The sequence below is a fragment of the Populus alba genome, chromosome 8 (genome assembly GCF_005239225.2).
Source record: "Populus alba chromosome 8, ASM523922v2, whole genome shotgun sequence".
Taxonomy (NCBI): Eukaryota; Viridiplantae; Streptophyta; class Magnoliopsida; order Malpighiales; family Salicaceae; genus Populus; species Populus alba.
This window is the reverse complement of record NC_133291.1, coordinates 3,220,474-3,237,693: the sequence shown is the minus strand read 5'-3', so window position 1 is coordinate 3,237,693 and position 17,220 is coordinate 3,220,474. Positions and strand designations below refer to the sequence as shown.

At 33.7% G+C, this 17,220-nt stretch overlaps 4 protein-coding genes and 2 non-coding genes across 10 annotated transcripts; 2 read left to right on the top strand and 4 right to left on the bottom strand.

The window, feature by feature from the left end:
- Window positions 1-66: 66 nt before the first annotated feature.
- On the top strand, window positions 67-4,888 carry LOC118052169 (dephospho-CoA kinase). Of its 5 annotated transcripts, none has more exons than XM_035063015.2 (5): window positions 68-1,080; window positions 2,868-3,022; window positions 3,117-3,213; window positions 3,449-3,594; window positions 4,298-4,888. In XM_035063015.2, exons 2-5 carry the CDS (start codon window positions 2,985-2,987, stop codon window positions 4,743-4,745), a joined length of 729 nt encoding a protein of 242 aa, XP_034918906.1. In that variant the 5' UTR covers window positions 68-1,080; window positions 2,868-2,984; the 3' UTR covers window positions 4,746-4,888. The 5 variants fall into 5 exon arrangements, 4 of the variants coding, with proteins under 4 accessions (XP_073267296.1, XP_034918906.1, XP_034918904.1 ...); XM_035063013.2 differs by having other exon boundaries at window positions 68-1,094; XM_035063014.2 differs by having other exon boundaries at window positions 68-1,094; window positions 2,863-3,022.
- Window positions 4,889-5,930: 1,042 nt separating this feature from the next.
- On the top strand, window positions 5,931-7,563 carry LOC118052170 (CASP-like protein 4C1). The gene is made up of 3 exons (XM_035063020.2): window positions 5,931-6,691; window positions 7,032-7,167; window positions 7,272-7,563. Exons 1-3 carry the CDS (start codon window positions 6,483-6,485, stop codon window positions 7,485-7,487), a joined length of 561 nt encoding a protein of 186 aa, XP_034918911.1. The 5' UTR covers window positions 5,931-6,482; the 3' UTR covers window positions 7,488-7,563.
- A 2,910-nt stretch (window positions 7,564-10,473) lies between these two features.
- Window positions 10,474-10,833, bottom strand: LOC118052171 (dolichyl-diphosphooligosaccharide--protein glycosyltransferase subunit 4A). Its single transcript, XM_035063021.2, has one exon. The coding sequence runs from the start codon at window positions 10,831-10,833 to the stop codon at window positions 10,720-10,722; it is 114 nt and encodes a 37-aa protein (XP_034918912.1). The 3' UTR covers window positions 10,474-10,719.
- Window positions 10,834-13,356: 2,523 nt separating this feature from the next.
- On the bottom strand, window positions 13,357-13,428 carry TRNAH-GUG (transfer RNA histidin (anticodon GUG)). Its single transcript has one exon. It is a non-coding gene; the product is annotated as a tRNA-His (tRNA).
- A 2,229-nt stretch (window positions 13,429-15,657) lies between these two features.
- LOC118052172 (dolichyl-diphosphooligosaccharide--protein glycosyltransferase subunit 4A-like) lies at window positions 15,658-16,035 on the bottom strand. The gene has a single exon (XM_035063022.2). The coding sequence runs from the start codon at window positions 16,033-16,035 to the stop codon at window positions 15,922-15,924; it is 114 nt and encodes a 37-aa protein (XP_034918913.1). The 3' UTR covers window positions 15,658-15,921.
- Window positions 16,036-17,147: 1,112 nt separating this feature from the next.
- TRNAR-CCG (transfer RNA arginine (anticodon CCG)) lies at window positions 17,148-17,220 on the bottom strand. The gene has a single exon. It is a non-coding gene; the product is annotated as a tRNA-Arg (tRNA).

Here is a 17,220-nt window from a genome sequence, read left to right as displayed (position 1 = left end):
CTATATCCACGTTTGGATGCTGATTCCTTGATATATATATATATATATATATATATATATATATATATATATAATTGAAAACATGAAATAACTGAGCATTCGTTATTCCTTTCAAGTTTATGTAGGGCAGGCTATATTTTGACGTTATAGTGTCATAAATATTCCACTTTTAAGTTTATAATTTCCCTATAGTTTTACGAGACTATAACGAAAAAAAATGTTTTTAGAAGCCAATTTTACCCTTCCTGTGAAATAACCAACAAAAGACTGATTCCTTTTCATATAATTATCTTACCTCTCTTCCCCCCGTTAGATCCCCAGACATGTAAAAAAACACTTAAAATCCCAATTAACCTTGAGTTCTACCAAATTCAGAACTTACGGGATTTTGATTGTAAGGGACAGCACTGAAACTTCTGAACACTAGAAGAGTGAGATTTGTAGATTTTAAATATACAAGGGTGGAAATGGAAAATTGGTCACTTTATAAGAACTAAGATGAAGTTCACGCCTCCGAACCATTAAATATGAACCACGACACGCTTCCCTGGCTCTCTCTAGTCTCAAGTTCCTACACTCAGGCGACCGTTACTCGGGCTTAGCGTCAGATTTCAGCACTGTCTTCCTCAAATATATCTCTGCTAAAAACCCCACGCATCCCACTTCTCTTCGTCATCCTCCTTAAGTAACCTTCCCTCTTTCACGTTCTGGGGTTTAAGTTTGCGACCTTATTTTGAAGAAGCCTTATTGGATAATTTGTTAAATACCCACTTCTATTTTAATGGTTGGTAGAGATATTGTCGATTGTTTTTGTTGTTTGGAGTTTTTTTGCTGTTGAATAACGTGAATAGTAAATGTGCTCTTAGAGAAACCAAGACCCGTTACCAAACACCAAAAACCCATTCCCCTTGCATAGTTTCTACAAACACTGCAATGACCACACGTGCCACATATTGACCTACTGGGCATTGCTCTCTTCCTGTTCGAAAAAATGCCAGTACGTACTGTTGTTTCGAGGAACACTACGATTTTTAGCTATTCAAATGGGGGCAAGCTCGATGGTGTCTTTCTTTACTTTCGGTAAATCAAACTCGGTGAGACTACATTTTGTACTGTATCAAGTGTTTGTGCTCATGTGGGGTCTGTTTATGGAAACCAGGTTCACTGTCTTGTTTTGAAATCTGGTCTAAGAGTTTTGAGCTTGGTGGGTGTGCTTTGTTGAATTTTTATGCAAATTGTTTCAGTAATTGAGATGCTGAGTTGGATGACATGAGAATGTGGACACCTTTAAGTTTAAACTGAATGCAGAAGCTAAAGACTTTCTCCCAAGACTTCTGTTTTGAATTTAAAAACAGCAGGAGTCTGGTTGGGGTATGGTTTTTTGTTTAGTACCGGGGAACTAGGTGCTGCTCTATACCCGTTTTTCTGTCTCCAATATTGAATTTAGATGCTATGAACCTTTCACCACTTGATCCATACACATGCTCTTCAGAACATTTTTGGCACGCGTTTAAAATTGGGATTGGAAATCCATACGAGACTCATTTTATCAGCTCATTTGTTTTTTACTGCATATACATGCCGATCTTGGTTAGTGGCTGGTTTGGCTTCATGCAACAAGCTCAACTTAAACAACGGACCAACATGATCCAACCTGCAAGTTGCAATTCTATGTCGAGATAGTTGCTATTGCCCTACACGATAGACCAGTGACCTGGATTTTGTGAAAGCGCTTACTGTTGACCTATACTAAATTCCTTCATTGCCACACTGCATTGAAACACCATGTGGAACTCCAGCACATTTGAGTTTGTTCTTTTACAAACATACAAGGATCCTAAAATACTTAATTTTTTTTTTTTATATGTAACAACAACAACAACAAATGGCAACACCACCACCTCCTCCACACACCACCATGCTAGCCTTTGATCCTTTGCCCTCCTGAATTGTGTATCAGCACAAGCCAGTAAGCTACTATGGTGTTGATACACAATTCAGGAGGGCAAAGGTTCAAAGGCTAGCATGGTGGCGTGTGGAGGAGGTGGTGGTGTTGCCATTTGTTGTTGCTTTTATTATTATTACATATAAATTGATTGTTGTGTTTTGTTTAATCAATATACTAGATGGTGTGCTTCTTGTCCATGTAATCTTTTTGGTTGAACTTTGAACTCCTAGCCCTGCACTTTTGTTCCTTTTGTTATAGATTTGAACCCCGCAGCTTCTAACTGTTAGAGAATAATATAAATCATACCTTGGAACCTCACCTAACAGCTTAAGTTTTTGGGTTGAATTGGTTCTTTGACATAGTATCAGAGCCTTGATGACCAAGTGATCACGAGTTCAAATCTCACCATCCCTATTTATTTGATAAAAATTAAGCATAAGGTCATGTGAACTTGTGCAAGTTTCAAGCCCAAAAGGTTTTTACTTGAGGGGGTATGTTAGAGAATAATATAAATCATACCTTAGGACCTTACCTAACAGCTTAAGCTTTTGAATTGAATTAGTTCTTCAACACTAACCATTGACTAACGGGCACTTGGTGCTGTCATTTCTCTATTTTCCATGTAAACTAGGCAAGTGATAGGGCTGGAATTAAAAAGTTAGAGATTAAAAACTGGAGGTGTCCAATTTTTTCTTAATTATCATTATTATTAAAGGCCAAGAGTTTGAAACAAGGAAAAGACATGTGATTTTTGAGCATTGCAATCTATTTGTTGAAGTTAGAGTCGATTTCAAGTAATGATAGTATGTTTTGAAAATAATCCTGTATGCTTGTGATTGCCGAAGTGGAACTGCATTCTTACGCGATGTATGTGATGTTGCTTAATTAATTACATACATTTATCTATGTACAAGGGCAGAAGGGCAGGAAGACCACTGACAATACAGAAATTGAGTGAGAGTGAAAATGAGGATAGTGGGATTGACAGGTGGAATCTCATTGGGAAAGAGTACTGTCTCTAATCTTTTCAAGTCCTATGGTATTCCTGTCGTTGATGCTGATATTGTTGCTTGGGTGGGTATTCCCCCTTGATTCTTTCTTATCTCTTGCTTTGGTTGCATTAAACATGCATCTCATTATTTGGTAATGAGAGTGAAAATGAGGATAGTGGATTGACAGGTGGAATCTCATCGGGAAAGAGTACTGTCTCTAATCTTTTCAAGTCCCATGGTATTCCCGTCGTTGATGCTGATATTGTTGCTCGGGTGGGTATTCCCCCTTGATTCTTTCTTATCTCTTGCTTTGGTTGCATTACACATGCATCTCATTATTTGGTAAATTTCACGAATGATTCCTTGTTTTGGATGGAACAATCTGATTATCACATCAAATTCAGACATGACTGCCAAATTTTCTAACTGTTCATGGCTGCTTGAAAGAATTATTCCCGATTAAAGCTGATTTGGTTGTGGTTGTGGTTATGAATCGAATGGATTGCAGGATGTACTGAGGAAAGGCACCAGTGGATATAAGGGGGTGGTTGCAGCATTTGGAGAGGACATACTGCAAGCTAATGGGGAAGTTGATAGGCCAAAGCTGGGCCAGGTTGGGTTTTCTGACCCCGGGAAGCGTCAACTTCTCAATCGGTGCAGTTTAATTAGTATCGTGTCGTGTGTTTGAGGAATAACAGGTGAATTATATTTATAGCATTTGGACCATATGAAAGGGAAAATATACTTATGAAATGAAGTATCTAGAAGAATGGCTGCATTTTAATTTTTAGGTCCTAGACTGGAGTTACTAAATGTTTAATGAAATGACATGGTCTCAAGTTATTCATCTTTTTATGTCTATGCTCTAAGCTACAGGGGCTCAACTCGTGCGTGAAAGAATATATTAAATTTCTCGGAGAAAAAGATGTATGATTCAAGGAATCATGCAAATATCATAGTTTGCATTGGTTTTCTTTTGTCTATAAAATGAAACAAGAACCAAATTCGTTGCTTGTTGACCAAAAAATATCGTTAGTAGATGGATAAAAATGAGCTAATTTTAGTTTTAAGAAGCTCATACATGATGTCAGTGGCATGCATGTTTTAGTAAATTCAGTTCGCATTCATTCATGACGCGGATTGTTGTATATCCTTTTTCCTTTTAATTGTGAAGTCACACCCGTGAATTTCTAATTCATGTGATTATATGTCCAAGTTAAATCTCAAGCTTTTAATCTCGTCATTTCTTGCCTAAATTTTTCCGAGGCATTCTTGATTGAGATAGTGTTCTATCAAACAATGTCACAAAAGTTGCACTTTACACGCCTTTTTATGCTTGGCTATTGTATTCTTTCAGGCTTTTGGCTCCTTATATATCCTCTGACATCTTTTGGGAAATTTTGAGTTTATGGTTGAAGGGGTACAAGGTAATTGTCTTAGACATCCCTTTGCTGTTCGAAGCCAGGATGGATAAGTGGACAAAACCCATTACTGCTGTATGGGTTGACACCGAAACACGGCTTCAGCGACTCATGGCAAGAGACAGAATCAACGAGGAAGACGCCAGGAATAGAATAAACGCGCAGGTGTCCCTGGATTTGAAAAGGTCACAGGCTAATATTGTCACTGACAACTCTGGCTCCTTGGAGGACCTGGAGGAACAGTTTCAGAAGGTATTGGTCCAGGTTACCCGGCTTTTGACGTGGACTGAATTCTGGCTTTCAAGACAGGGAGCCTTCTCGGCTCTTGTGTCCACTGTTATTGGAGTAGTTGCCGGAAAAAAAAATGTTCTTAGCAAATTATAGCTGAAAATCTAAACTCCCGTTGCTTAACACTGCCCCTTGTATTTTATTTATGAAAAAAAAGACATGGTAGTATTCGATAACAATTTCCAGACTATGAAATGTCTTGCCAGGAGTGGAACTAAATGCAATTCTAGCTTGAATTTCCTGCGGTCGGTCCAAACGATGTTTATGAGGTTAATGGGTTTTGTGCGTGGAAATAGTTTTTGAGAGAGGTAGGGAAGGAGACCACAGCATCTATCGGAAACAGGACGTCAGACGAGCGTTTTATGGGATAGACATCCGATTAGTCTAATAGCCCGTGTTAACAAGAGTTTTGAAGCTACCTTGCACTCGAGTTCATGAATTGTCCTGCAAGAGGCTAAAACTCTGCGGTGTCCGTAATTATGCCATTCGGCTTCCCACTCCAGCTGTTGAAAGAAATTCGCTCACTGGATTCCGGCCACTTGTTAGATTTTCAACGTGCGTTCTTCAAATTAATTATGACTCCCGTGGGCCGTGCTTAACTAATCTCCAAATAATTAGCAAGAATGCGGATTAGCCTCTTCTTCTTCCTTCTTTATTCACACCTATACATCAGAAAAACATTCCACAGCTACCAACCAAGCTCACTCAACATGTCTCCAGAACTAAATCAACAGCAATGTATCCTTTGCTATGAAAGCTAACCAAAGCCATGCGTCAGACCACAAATGCATCAAAACCTAAATCAATTGGTCAGGTACCACAAGCAAGCGGCCTGCATGCTGTTCAAGCTCGGAGAGTCTCGAAGTCAAAACACACACCCATGGATATGCAAATAAATTATTAGTTGCCGAGATTTCGCTGTCTCTCAGAAATAAATAAATCCATCATGCAAATGACCATGACATTTTTCTAACACGTCACCACAACAAGAGAGCTTTAAACTAATTGAATTTACCAATTCACTGCATCCAATAAAAAAACAGCATAGTTAATGGATGGTAAAACCCATCATGAGCTTACCCAAAAATATCTAGCTGACTTGTCCAGAGTCAATTACAAAAACAAAGAAAAATCAAAGTCAATGGCTGTGTGAATATGTAGAACCATGATGTCTGGAATATTGACTTAATGATTATCAGATGGGAAAATGAGGCAGTGCTTTACTGCTCACGCTTTAACTAAAGAGAGTGGGGAATTATTATAATGTAAATAAATCAGCAAAAGATTAGAGAAAAAAAAAAAAAAAAGCAAGCAGGATTTCGAGACGAAAAGATGTTTGTTCGTGGAAAAGAAGAAGAAGAAAGAGAGAGTTGAAGCAAACTCTCGAGTCTCGACTCATCTACCTCCTTTTTATTTATCCCCTTCTCTCCAGTCTGAACAAAATTAGCAAACAAAAACTCCCTCTAATCTCTCCTCAAAACCTGACTGACTCATTATTCTCTACTGTTGATCTCAATTCTCGTCAATCTTTTTATCAATAACCCCACTCAATCGATACTCTGCTTCCTCTCACATTAAATCACCTCTTGCTTTCTTTTAATCTTTTCACTCCTCTCTCTCTCAAAAATCCCATGAAACACATTGAAACCCCATGTCATGTCCCGTGACTTTCAACAACTCTCCTCTTCTCAATCTCAACCTCCCACCTCAAAATTCTCCATATCTTCCTTTCACTACTCGATACCTAACGACCCTTTTCACCCCTCTTCTCTCTCGGGACTCCTCCCTATTTCTCTGACTGCAGAATAATTACCAGCTGTATCATCAAGAATCATGCGGTCTCCACAGCCCCACCGTAACGGCGGCGAGACCCAGCAACACTTCCACTCCACCATCTCCTTACAGAAGCTGAAACGCTTCAACTCACTCATTCTTGTTTTTCGATTCTCTGCCTTTTGTTTCTCTCTTGCCTCTGCTGTTTTCATGCTCACTAATTCTAGAGGATCTGATTCCTTTCATTGGTACAATTTTGGCGCTTTCAGGTATATGTACATATTATATCACAGATTTCAAACTACTTTCTCTCTCTCTCTTTTAAGCTCTTTTCTTTGCTGTAAATTCCTGTTTCGTTCGTGAGGGAAAAAAAAGTGTAAGAATCAAAAGGGATGTCTCTTCAAATGCTCTAGATTCAGTTTTTTTTTTATATAAAAAAAATATATCTATTCCCGCTTTTTGCTTTTTCGTGATTTTTTTAGGAAGTCCAAAATTGTTTGAAAATTCTTTATTTGACCCAACGACTTCCTCGCGATTTTTGCATGTCTGAGAAGAGTAAAATTAATTTTATCAAAATTCTTTCCTAAAGTCACTTAAAAATGTTGACAGATACGTTTTTGCTGCGAATGCGATCGTCGCCGTTTACTCTCTATTCGAAATGACTGCCGCCGTTTGGGAAATTTCAAGAAACGCCACGCTCTTCCCTGAAGTTTGCCAAGTCTGGTTCGATTTCGGCCATGATCAGGTAAACGTATTCATATCCCTCCGTCCGTCCGTGTATATATGCACGCGTGTTTTAATCATCTTGGAAGTGAGCGAGAGAGTTTTGATGGTGTGTGCGTGGTGCAGGTGTTTGCGTACCTGTTATTGTCAGCGAACTCAACCGGCACGGAAATGGCTAGGAGAATGAAAGACGCGTGTCCGGATAACAAGCCGTTCTGTGTGCAGTCAGATATTGCGATTGCTCTGGGTTTTGTCGGGTTTTTGTTTTTGGGTGTTTCGTCTTTGTTTTCGGGTTTTCGGGTGGTTTGTTTTATAATTAACGGCTCTCGTATCTATGTTTAGATTATTAGTAGATTAAATTAATAGTGTATGAAATTATTTAATTAGGATTGGACAGAGAGGGAATATTTTTTTTGTATGCGGGAGACCATATTTCACGTTTTTACTGTGTGTGATCGAAAAGAATGAATGATGATCGTTTGGAGTGCATGAAACATGGTTGTAATCGTGTTTGTAAAAGATTTTTTTTTTTAGTTAAATTTTATATATATATATATATATATATATATATATATATGTTTTAAATTTGTTTTGATGTGTTAATTTTAAAATTTATTTTAAAAAATAAAAAAAAATTATTTTAATATTTTTTAATATAAAAAATACTTTAAAAATAACTATAATTATACTTTCAAACAATTTAAATTTATCAACGGCGGCTCTCCTATTTATGTTTAGATTATTAGTAGATTAGATTAATAGTGTATGAAATTAATTAATTAATATTGGACAGGGAATATTTTTTTGCATGCGTGAGACCATTTTTCACGTTTTCACTGTGTGTCATCGAAAAGAATGAATGATGATAGTTTGGGAGTATATAAAATGCGGTGTACTGGTGTTTTTTTAAAAAAATAATTTTTTTATTAAAAATTATTTTTTAATATATTTTAGATTATTTTAATGCGTTAATTTTAAAAATATTATTATTTTTAATGTATTTTAAAACAAAAAATATTTTTAAAAAATAACATCAATCAAATACTCTCAAACAATCCTTATAATTAACGGCTCAGATTATTAGTAGATTAAATTAATAGTGTATGAAATTAATTATTAAGATTGGACAGAGAGGGAATATGTTTTTTTGTATGCGTGAGACCATTTTACACGTTTTTACTCTCTGTGATTGAAAAGAATGAATAAAATGATCGCGATTTGAAAATTAAAAATAAATAAATAAAATATTATTTTAATATATTTTTAATTAAAAATAAATTACTATCACAATTCAACCACTAACATCATTTGTTTATTTTGTGTTTGATATCTGTGTTTTTTGGTCAAATTTTCATCTAGGTTAGATTTTAGACAACTTATAGTAGCTTACATCTGAATTTATGCATCTTTAAATTTCTTTTATTTTTACACCTTGAATTATTGGGAATTAGTGTAACTCGTATTTATTCTCAATTTATTTTTATTTATTTATAATTTTTTTTAAAAAAATATTCTTATCTTAATAGATAAAAAAAATGAACAAAAAATCTAACATGATTTATTATAAAAATATTTTCAAAAAAAAGAAGATAAATGGCCATGTGGTACTTTTTTTACATATATCTTTTTGTTAATAAATCAGATGGAGATTTAAAGCTTATTATGCAACATTGATCATGAATTTAGGAGGAATTTATAAGCAATTAAACTTGTAACAAAAAATTAAAAACTTAGAGTTTATTTGATTTTGCGTTAGCGCTTTAAACAAAATTATTTTTTCTTTACTTTAAATTATTATTTTTGTGTTTTTATATGATTTTGATATAATGATATCAAAATTAATTTTTTTAAAAAAATATTATTTAAATATATTTTAAAATAAAAAACATTTTAAAAAATAATCAGTACCACAATAATACAAAATAAGCACTTAGTCTAGTATATAATAATAAGTTCTAAGCTGAACTTCGAGATATTGCAAGTAAAAAAAAGAAAGCAACCGCGATAACGAAAATAAAAGTTCTATTCTCACTCTGTAGACATATTTTGTTGATGAGATTGAAATAAAAGTAAGAGCGTGGATGAGAATGTAAATTGAACATAGATTTATTTTTAAAGACGATGTCATAATAAAAATAAATAATAATAATAATAATATACTATTTATATTCATTACATATCAATATATCAAGTATTTATACTATTATCACCGCTCCAACCGTGATCAATGCCAACATTTTAAAAAAATATTATATTAATATTATTATTGTACCACCACTCTTAATTCTCGTAATTTCTTCAACTCCATCAATTTTTTTTAATAAAAATATTATTATTATTATTATCACTCCATTCATCCCTATCACGAAGGCACAAACATCTTTATTATTTCCACTATTATTAAAAAATCATTGTTTTAATCATTATTTCTCTTCATAAAAACAAGCCATTAAAAAATCTAAATCTTATTTCAATTATTTGTTATTGTTACAAATACAATATTAAAATTAAAACACGAACATTTAATTTCAAATGACACCAAAAAAGTTTTGAAATGCAGGGATTTCCCTGCAGCATTATCCCCGAATCCATTATAGCTTCCAAGCGTTAAACACGTTTGTGATAAGAACCCGGTGATGAACAATATAGGTGGTAGCACGAATTACATGCTTCATTATATATATATATATATAAAAGCCATAGGCTAAAAATCCATATAAATATGCATTACAATGGTAACTTTAGACGCCTTATCCAATCAAAACAATCTCATTCAGCTGTTCGTTCCTCCTTTTAGAGACATCTTTACATCACTAGAAGAAGATCACGATACCCCACGGGTATTGAAAGCTTTAGAGGTGCTGAGATTATAGTTGATTATATATATATATATATATATATATATATTGAAATAAAAAACAACACCCGCAAGCCAAGAACACTCAATTTGAAGGGGTTTTATAACTACCTCGTTAATTTCTTAGGCAAGAACCTGTAAACAGGCAAAAACTTGTGAACATAACCTCTTTCTGGGAACTTAAGTTATTAGAATAAAATTATTAGAATAAAATAATATTTTAACATGATATTAAAATATTGATAATCAAATAATCACGAAATTCAAATCTCATTGTCTCTATTTATTTAATAAAAATAAATACAAAATAATATGAGTCTGTATAAATTTATGTCTAAAAAACTTTTATTTAAAAAGATATATTAAAGAATAATATAAATTATATCTTGAAATTTAACATAACAACTCAAACTATTAGGTTGAGATTGATGATCTAACCAAACATTAAAAAAATAAAGGGAGGGATGCAAGTTTTGTCACCAATGAGGATAAAATATGCTTTGGCACATGGAGTTATGCGGCATGGTAGAGATATTGATTTTCTCCCGAAATCCTTGCCATTACAGACTTCACATTCTAAAACCTTAAAAAAGTTTGAAGCGTTAGAGAATTTGCCTGAAATGTTCTATTTAAAACTTTCATAATGATCAAACTACACGAATTCACACTGATTGACTATCATTCAGACTCTTATTTGAGTGTACAACGCCACCAATTTCAGTTGCCTTCATACTTTGGGTCAGCCATCACATAATGATAGGCTATCACCAGAACAAATATAAAAATGCCAAGAAAATTGGCAAAAAATCCCAGGTCTTGATCATCAAACATCTGTAGAAGCATGAATAAGAGCAAAATGCATCAGTAACACAACCACAATTGACAATGTCAAGACTACAATTCACTCTGTTACATTCGTTCCCTCTCAGCTGTAATGCTTTTACTCTAGAGGAGATCATTGGGGAGGGGGGGTCTATTGTTGCAATTTATTTCATCTTCACAGGACAGATGGATGTATTTGCAGCATGTTAAAGGTCTTTAAAGAATATTAAAATTCTTGTTATGACCTTGCCAAGCCCAGAAATACCCACGTACAGTTGACAAGATGGCTTAATAGAAAGCAACAACATAAAACAAGCCATGAGTTATGAAAAAAAACAAAACATGAATCAAAAAGCCATGCATACTTCTTCATTTAATCACTGCGCACATCAAAATTGCCAAATCTTAATTAAATCCCAACGGTAATGCTGCTACCCAGTACTAGTTGGTTATCATGGAACAATTCTCATCACTAAGATCAGCCCAGAATGAAATGCATTAGAGATTCATTTCGTTTAGACAAAGGTAAGTTATCTAACATTCAACTTAATGATTTGCATACAGCTCAAAACTGCATAGTAGTCAAGCAGGCAAAGCCAACGAAAAGAAACAAAAAAGGACACCTTCTCGACCTATCCTGGTTTTCACTTTGAATAGTCATAGCTTTGCCAAGCATGCATATTTCTTTTCCTCCTTAAATCAACAATGTTCCCTGTTCTAATCACAAAGGCAGTCCCTAAATTCACACTGCTACTCTCTAGCCTGGATTGATAGGGATAGTAAAAAAAAAATGCCAGACATGCTCATCAGCTATTTGTTAAGCAGGAAACTTCCCATGACTTCCTGGCACAAATGTGCCGCGGGGCAGATAAAGTTGCACCGAAATTCCCTTCAATATTTGAAGCAGTACAATCAAAACTAAGAGCCTATTTATTTTTACGTTTTAAAAGTGTTTTGAAAAAAATTAATTTTTTTCCTTGCTTTAGATTAATATCTTTTTGGATGTTTTCAGATAATTTTGTTGTGCTGATATAAAAAATAATTTTTAAAAATAAAAAAGGCACTATTGAAAACCGGGATAGCAAACACTGCTACACTTCTAAACACCCCGGCGTGATAGTGTCCCTGGCCCCCATAACAAAATTTCCAGAAACTCAAATAAACAACTAATTTATTTCCCTCAAATCTCAACTAACTTTATAGTGTTATTGGGATATCATATCACATTCCATTTCAACCAACAGATTGACGATAAAACAAAGAAACATGTACAGCCTGGAAATAAGAAAATTCCAGCCTAGTTGCGAAAGCTAAGAAAACAAACCACCATGTACTATGTCTCAAAGTTCCAAGCAATGCTAGGTTAAGTAGAAACCCAAAAAAGAAGTGCCAAGATACACAAATCCGAGAAAGTATGTCAGACAACATTTAGATTCTACAATAAAGATCCAAATTCAGAGAGTAAATTTTCTAAATAGGCCACTTCGTTTCCACAATAAAATGCAATTTCCAATTATGTTAGTGCGAATTCCCTCTCATCGAGTTATATTCGTTGCAAAAGACTAAGATTTGGAGAACAAAGCAAACCGAAATTGCAGTAAGAGGGAGGTAATCAAACATACCTTTTCAGCTGATCTGATGTGAAAAGGCTAGAAGAGTGACTACTGACTAGATCTCAACGGCGAGAGTAGATAGCTCTTTGTGGCTCCCTGTGACGCGCTCTCTGTGGAAGTCACGGGAGTGGAACGCGAGAGGCATTTGATGATTATTTGCTATATGTCCGTTTACTTACTCTGGTTGACTGGAAATCCCACTGGAAGGTATTGGGCCTTTCTATCCCAGCCCATATCTAACTATGTGGGCCTTATGAGAGATCATGGATCTGTCTTTCAGTAGAAAGGTCATAAAGTATATATTACTAGTGGCGGAGCTAGACATTGGGTCTTGCCCTCCTGGAGGGCCTAACTTAAAATTATTATATTAATTATTATTAATTTTTAAAATATATACAGAGATGATTTAATTTTTTAAAATATGTATCTAAAATAAATTAATTTTTAATAAAATTATTTTTTATAACTTTATTTGATAAATATAAAAATATTTTATTTCTTCACAGTTCATGTATTTACTAGATAGAGAAATGCCGTTAAAAAAGTCTCAAATAAAGACTTGCCTTGAGCATGAAGGAGACGAATTATACATCCTCCAGCTCCGCTGTCATCCTCGACTGAAAAGACTCGGAATGATTCTTGCATTATAAAATAATGATTTTTTCGTGCTTCGGTGGTTACTGGCAAGCATTTAATCGATAGACCAGAGAAAGAAAGAACGGAAATAGCCAGGTTCAAGGGATAGCAAAAAGGCAACAATATTAGACACTACAGTAATGTAAAAACCTCGTATAACCCTTCCAGGTTTCAAAGACATGGAATGATAATTTAAACTGCCAAACTCTCAACAGGAAAAGGAAAAAGAAAAGGGATTAAATTGCGAGTGTCAAGTCTCAATATAGAGCATCGTTAAAAATTGTGTGGCTGCTGGGATTCGAGCCCAGGTCTCCACGGCCACAACGTGGAATTCTCACCACTAAACTACAGCCACATGTTGAAACTATGATCTCAACTTATACTTATAATAATGTCTAAAACCACACCTAGATGGACATTTTCTTTTTTGGTCAAGAGACTGGACGCGGAAAAAAATAAAATTTACAATATTATGTATAAGAAAAATATATATTGCTTTTCTGTTTATTTTGGAGTTGTTTAGGAATGATTTTTTTAAAATTATTAAAAATTATTTGATATAAACATATCAAAATGATCTAAAAAATATATAAAAAGAAATTTAAACAAAAAATTTTGATTTTTTATAAAAAAAAAAAAAAAAAACTATTTGAAATGCAATTCTAAATTACACCTCCATAACAAGTGCATTCCAGTACATATTAACGTCTTTTACTTTCTTCTATTATAGATTTAAGATTGGTTCGGAAAAGTTATGGTTTTTAAGAGTGCTTTTTAAAAAAAAATATAAATTGTGCCTTGAAAAAATAATATGTAAAAAGAATTGTGACATTAGCTTTCTCTGTTTGTTTCAAGGAAAATGAATTCCTGGAATTCGTTTTCCTGACTTTCCCATGTTTGGGAACAAATGTTAAACAGTAAGTCAACGGAAACTTAATTCCGGTCAACGTAAAATCGTTACTTGAGAAAGGAAAGTGTTTCCTTCGGTTAAAGAAAGGAAAACACTTTCCGCACGCCTGCCAGTGAATTTTAATTCACAACTACAGTATCATTGCATTTAATTCACTGCTACAGTAACAGTGAATTATAATTCACTGCTACTCAGCGAATTAAATGCAAAGAGTTGGTTTATTTTATTTAAGTAATGAGTTTTTTTATTAAATCAAATTTTAATTAACTTTTCAATTAAACTCTTGATTTTATTAATTAAAATAATCTAAAATTTAATTAAATCAATTCTCCAATTAAACCCTTGATTTAATTAATTAAACTAGTCAAGAGTTTAATTAAATTTTTAAACTTCCAATCATGTTGCCCTTAACCCAAATTTTAATTCATCCTTCATTTATTTTATTTTTATTTTTCATCATCTTTTTTTTTTAAATAATAAAAATAAAAGATCAAAATTGGGTTATGACAATTGTAAGTGATTAAATATTTTATATATATTAGATAAACTTGGAAAAAAAAATTAATTCATTAATAAATTATTTTCCAGTTCATTTTCCATAACACAACCAAACACTGGAAAGTGTTTTCCAGTTCATTTTCCATAACACTACCAAACATCGGAAAATACTTTCCCGGAATTCACTTTCCAGGAATTCATTTTTCCCCGAATTCACTTTCCAAAAGAAAACCACTTTCCTGCAAACAAACGGAAACATTACCAAATACTTGAAAAGCCACAAATAAAAACCACAATCACAGCTAAAACTCATCTATTTCTTTGTCTCACCTCCCCTTTAATATTTTTTTAAAGAAACATGAAAATTTTTCGCACAACTATTGACGTTGGGTGAATCTTCTCGCTAAAATTCTTATGCTGTATTGGTACGGACAGCACTTCCATGCATCGATTTCCACTGGTGGTGGGATGACTCGTTTGTCTAAGTTACTCCTTATTACTCAATGATGTTCTTCCCATTTTTCACTTATCATTTTATCTTTTATTTTTACATTTTAAAAAAAATTTTTTAAAAAAATTTAAATTTTTTTATTAACTTTAAATTAATATATTTTTAGTATTTTCAAATTATTTTAATATACCAATGTTAAAAATAATTTCTTTAAAAAAAATCATTAGCATATATTCTGACACAAAAAAATTATTTAAAAAACAATTATAGCCAGACTGCGAAACAACAAGCTCTTACTAAGCTTTCTATAGGGATTAATTGGTTGATTTCTTTTCTTCTTTTTTTACATGTTTAGATTCATTGTTTCTTTTCTTTTCTTTTTTTAGATTTAATCTTTATTATTTTAATTATTATTTATCTCCTTCAAAAATATATCAAGCAAAATACATTTCACCATTGATCTCAGATTTCCTCATTGAAATTTAAATTCCAACTCAATCATCTATTGCTTTTTTTTTTTTTTTGGTGATAAATGGGAGTTTCATTTTTGGTGTTGTTAAATTGATTCATCACGAGTTGCAATGAGAGATTTTAATAAAACTAAATGTATCTTTTGCTCAAGAGATATAAATTCCAATAACTTCATAAATACATTTTGATTGAATTTAGTTTTTTGTTCATCTATACCTCTCAGGGGATTTCATTATAGCGTAAGCCAGTCCAACTTAGCTTTAACCTGCTCTGCACCTGTGCAAGTTTGAAGAATTTATTATAGAATTACATCATTGTAAAAACACTGGTAATCTCAAACATATTATCCCATATCATCTTTGCCACAAACAATGCTCTAGATTCTAAAACCTCAAAAAGAAATTGAAAACATCAAGGAGCTGCAACAATCTATTCAAACCTTTCACTGTGGTTGAGCTAACAAAATTGACAGTCTGACTATCACTCGGACACTTATTTGAGAGTGCACAACACAAGTTTCAGTTGCCTTCGTACTTTGGATCAGCTATCACATAATGATAGGCGATCACCAGAACAAATATAAAAATGCCAAGAAAATTGGCACAAAATCCCAGATCTTGATCATCAAACATCTGCAGAAGCACAAATAGAAGGCAAATTTATCAGTAACACAACAAAATTGATAACAATGTGTTTGCAATTTTATCTGACTTTAACAAAAGAGACTGTATACTGTGCTTGCAAGGTTGACAACCTCAAGGACACTGAATTCAAAATCCTACATGTAGTAATCACTATTTGGTTCCATTCCCTCTCAGCTTATTGTGTTACTACTAGAAAGAAAACTGAAAGGGAGTCTGTATAAGTTAGAAAATGGATGTAAAAAAGGCCTTTCAAGCCCCCATTTAGATGGTTATATTTCCAATCGAAGTCTAAGGAAGCCTGGAAATGCAAGCATATGGGGAACAAGAGGGATCATAGTCAACACAAAAAAGAAACACTGAAGACAAACTACAAATTACAAAAATACACACAAGAATGAGTGGAAATGACACAGTCATCATTTTATTTTCATTCAATTGCGCCCAGCAAATCAAATTTGGCAACTTAAAATCAAACCCCATCACAATCACCATTAGCTTGGTCTATTTGGTAACATGACACTTTCCTTATCGGTTGATGGAAATACTAGACAAAATGCATTTCAAATTCTTTCAGTTAAGATTAAGGATGGTTTCTGTTACTCAGAGTCACTTGTGTACAACTCGAACCCAAATTTATTAGCTTCAATTCAGATGTGCGCACATTTCATTTCTCCGACAAACTACAATGCATTTTCCCATGTTGATGTAGAGGCAAATCAGGACTTATTCCAATCACCCTACAGCATCTAAATTCACACTGATAACTTCCTGTTGTTAATAGGACCTGTAAATGCTAATTCATATGCTCACAGCAGGTTGCACAAACTCAAGATGTATCAACTCGACAAGGTTCAAACATCAAACCTAAAATGACATCAATGCAAACCCAGTGCTAAACCAAGACAATCTCAAGCAGCATTTACCACTTCCATAGTACACTAGATATGCAAGCTTCAGTCAAACAAATTGCAACCTTTTGCAACAGGTCAGCAATTTCAGGCAATAGAATGCAATTTCCCATTATGGGAATCCAGATTTCATAATCATAAAATTCACTGAAAAAAATACGATGAAAAAATAAAAACTAGAAAAAGGGAAACCGATCGCAGTGGGATTCGAACCCACGACCTTTAGATTCGGAGTCTAACGCGATATCCACTCCGCTATGCGATC